The 1,526-nt window shown below is 38.9% G+C and overlaps 1 protein-coding gene across 1 annotated transcript; it reads left to right on the top strand.

The window, feature by feature from the left end:
• Window positions 1-6: 6 nt before the first annotated feature.
• LOC21387776 (cysteine proteinase inhibitor 5) lies at window positions 7-577 on the top strand. The gene has a single exon (XM_010096394.2). The coding sequence runs from the start codon at window positions 65-67 to the stop codon at window positions 407-409; it is 345 nt and encodes a 114-aa protein (XP_010094696.1). The 5' UTR covers window positions 7-64; the 3' UTR covers window positions 410-577.
• The last annotated feature ends 949 nt before the right edge of the window (window positions 578-1,526 follow it).

Here is a 1,526-nt window from a genome sequence, read left to right as displayed (position 1 = left end):
CCCTCCCCTCACTAAAAACCGATCATCAGAACCGGAAATTTCTTCCGCAAGATCAACGGCCACGATGCGTCCTCACTTCCTCCTCGTGATCCTCTCCGTCCTCGTCGTCCCTCTCGCGGCCAAGCGGACCGGGCCGCTCGTCGGAGGTTGGACGCCGATCAAGGACCTGAGCGACCCGCACGTGAAGGAGATAGCCAACTTCGCCGTCTCCGAGTACAACAAGCAGTCGAAGGCGAGCTTGAAACTAAAGAGCATCGTCAAGGGCGAGACTCAGGTCGTCGCCGGCACGAACTACCGCCTCGTCGTCGCCGTCACGAATGGCGCCGCCGCGGAGCGCTACGAGGCCGTCGTTTGGGAGAAGCCGTGGCAGCACTTCAGGAACTTGACCTCCTTTAAGCCTGCCGCATAGGTTTTTTAATCAAGTTTTAATTACTCTTAATAACGTTGTGAAATTCTGTTTTGGAGGATGATGAAATCGTGATTCTATGTGTGTACTTCTCTTTCTTGTAATGTCTTTTGCTTGTAAGATAAGAAATTGGGTTTAATAAATGACTGATTCAGGATTATGAAAGTTAAATAAAGAGTGTTTTTCATCTTTTTGGACTGAATTTGAGGATTATGCGATAATATTTTTCTTTTAGCCGATATTTTCTGCAGTGAAAAATCTTTCTCGAGAATTTTCGAATGATTACAAAAGAACAATGCATATCTTCTAGGCTTGCGTGTTATCAGTGTCGAAAATCTTTTATAAAGAGGACAAAGGTCTTTCATATTTCGGAAATAGCGTATTGTTTGGTGTATTTTCTTATTCTGGTCGTTATAGCTGTGGATTGGTTTAATTCTCAAGTTATCGTTGTCACGTGACGAGTACTGTAAAAAATTGTCGGACGTCGAAATCAGAATGGCATAAAACGCCAAATTTAAAATATGCGATGAACACTCGATATAACTTGAGAATGGAACCTTAATTTTCGAAACTTTTTTTTTTTTTTTTTTTTGGGTGAAAAAAAAAATCAAAAATTTTTAAAATTTCTGATCTTTTCTCGTGGGGCTTCCCTTTCTTAAGGATGAAGATACGAATTTACATTGTAGCAGCAAAAACAGGACGAGGAGAAAACAGAGTAAAATGCCAAACGTAAGTTCGGCCTTTTTTTTTTTTGTTTTTATAACCTCATATGTAAAGAGATTTGAACTTTAAACTAAAAAGTTCAAAAAGGCTGTAGAATTGTCGTTTGAGTTTAGTTTCCGCTCCCCAATCACATTTAGGTGACTAGATAAAATTACATATCAATCACGCAAAAGGTGAAAAAAAGATTGTCCACAAATTGTCATATTTACACATTAATTCATAAAATGACCGAGGATGGCTTTTCTATATTTTGATAACTATTTCTTAAAATTTGTTACGTAAATCCATAATAGCCCACATCAAATGAACAGATTAAATAGAGTCTAAAAGTGATTTTGTATAACTGTTTAAAGGCATCGACCATGTTGTTCAATAGGAAAACCAAATGAAGTTGGTA

The sequence above is a fragment of the Morus notabilis genome, unplaced genomic scaffold (assembly GCF_000414095.1).
Source record: "Morus notabilis unplaced genomic scaffold, ASM41409v2 Scaffold443, whole genome shotgun sequence".
Lineage (NCBI taxonomy): Eukaryota > Viridiplantae > Streptophyta > Magnoliopsida > Rosales > Moraceae > Morus > Morus notabilis.
This window is presented reverse-complemented; position numbering and strand designations above follow the sequence as displayed.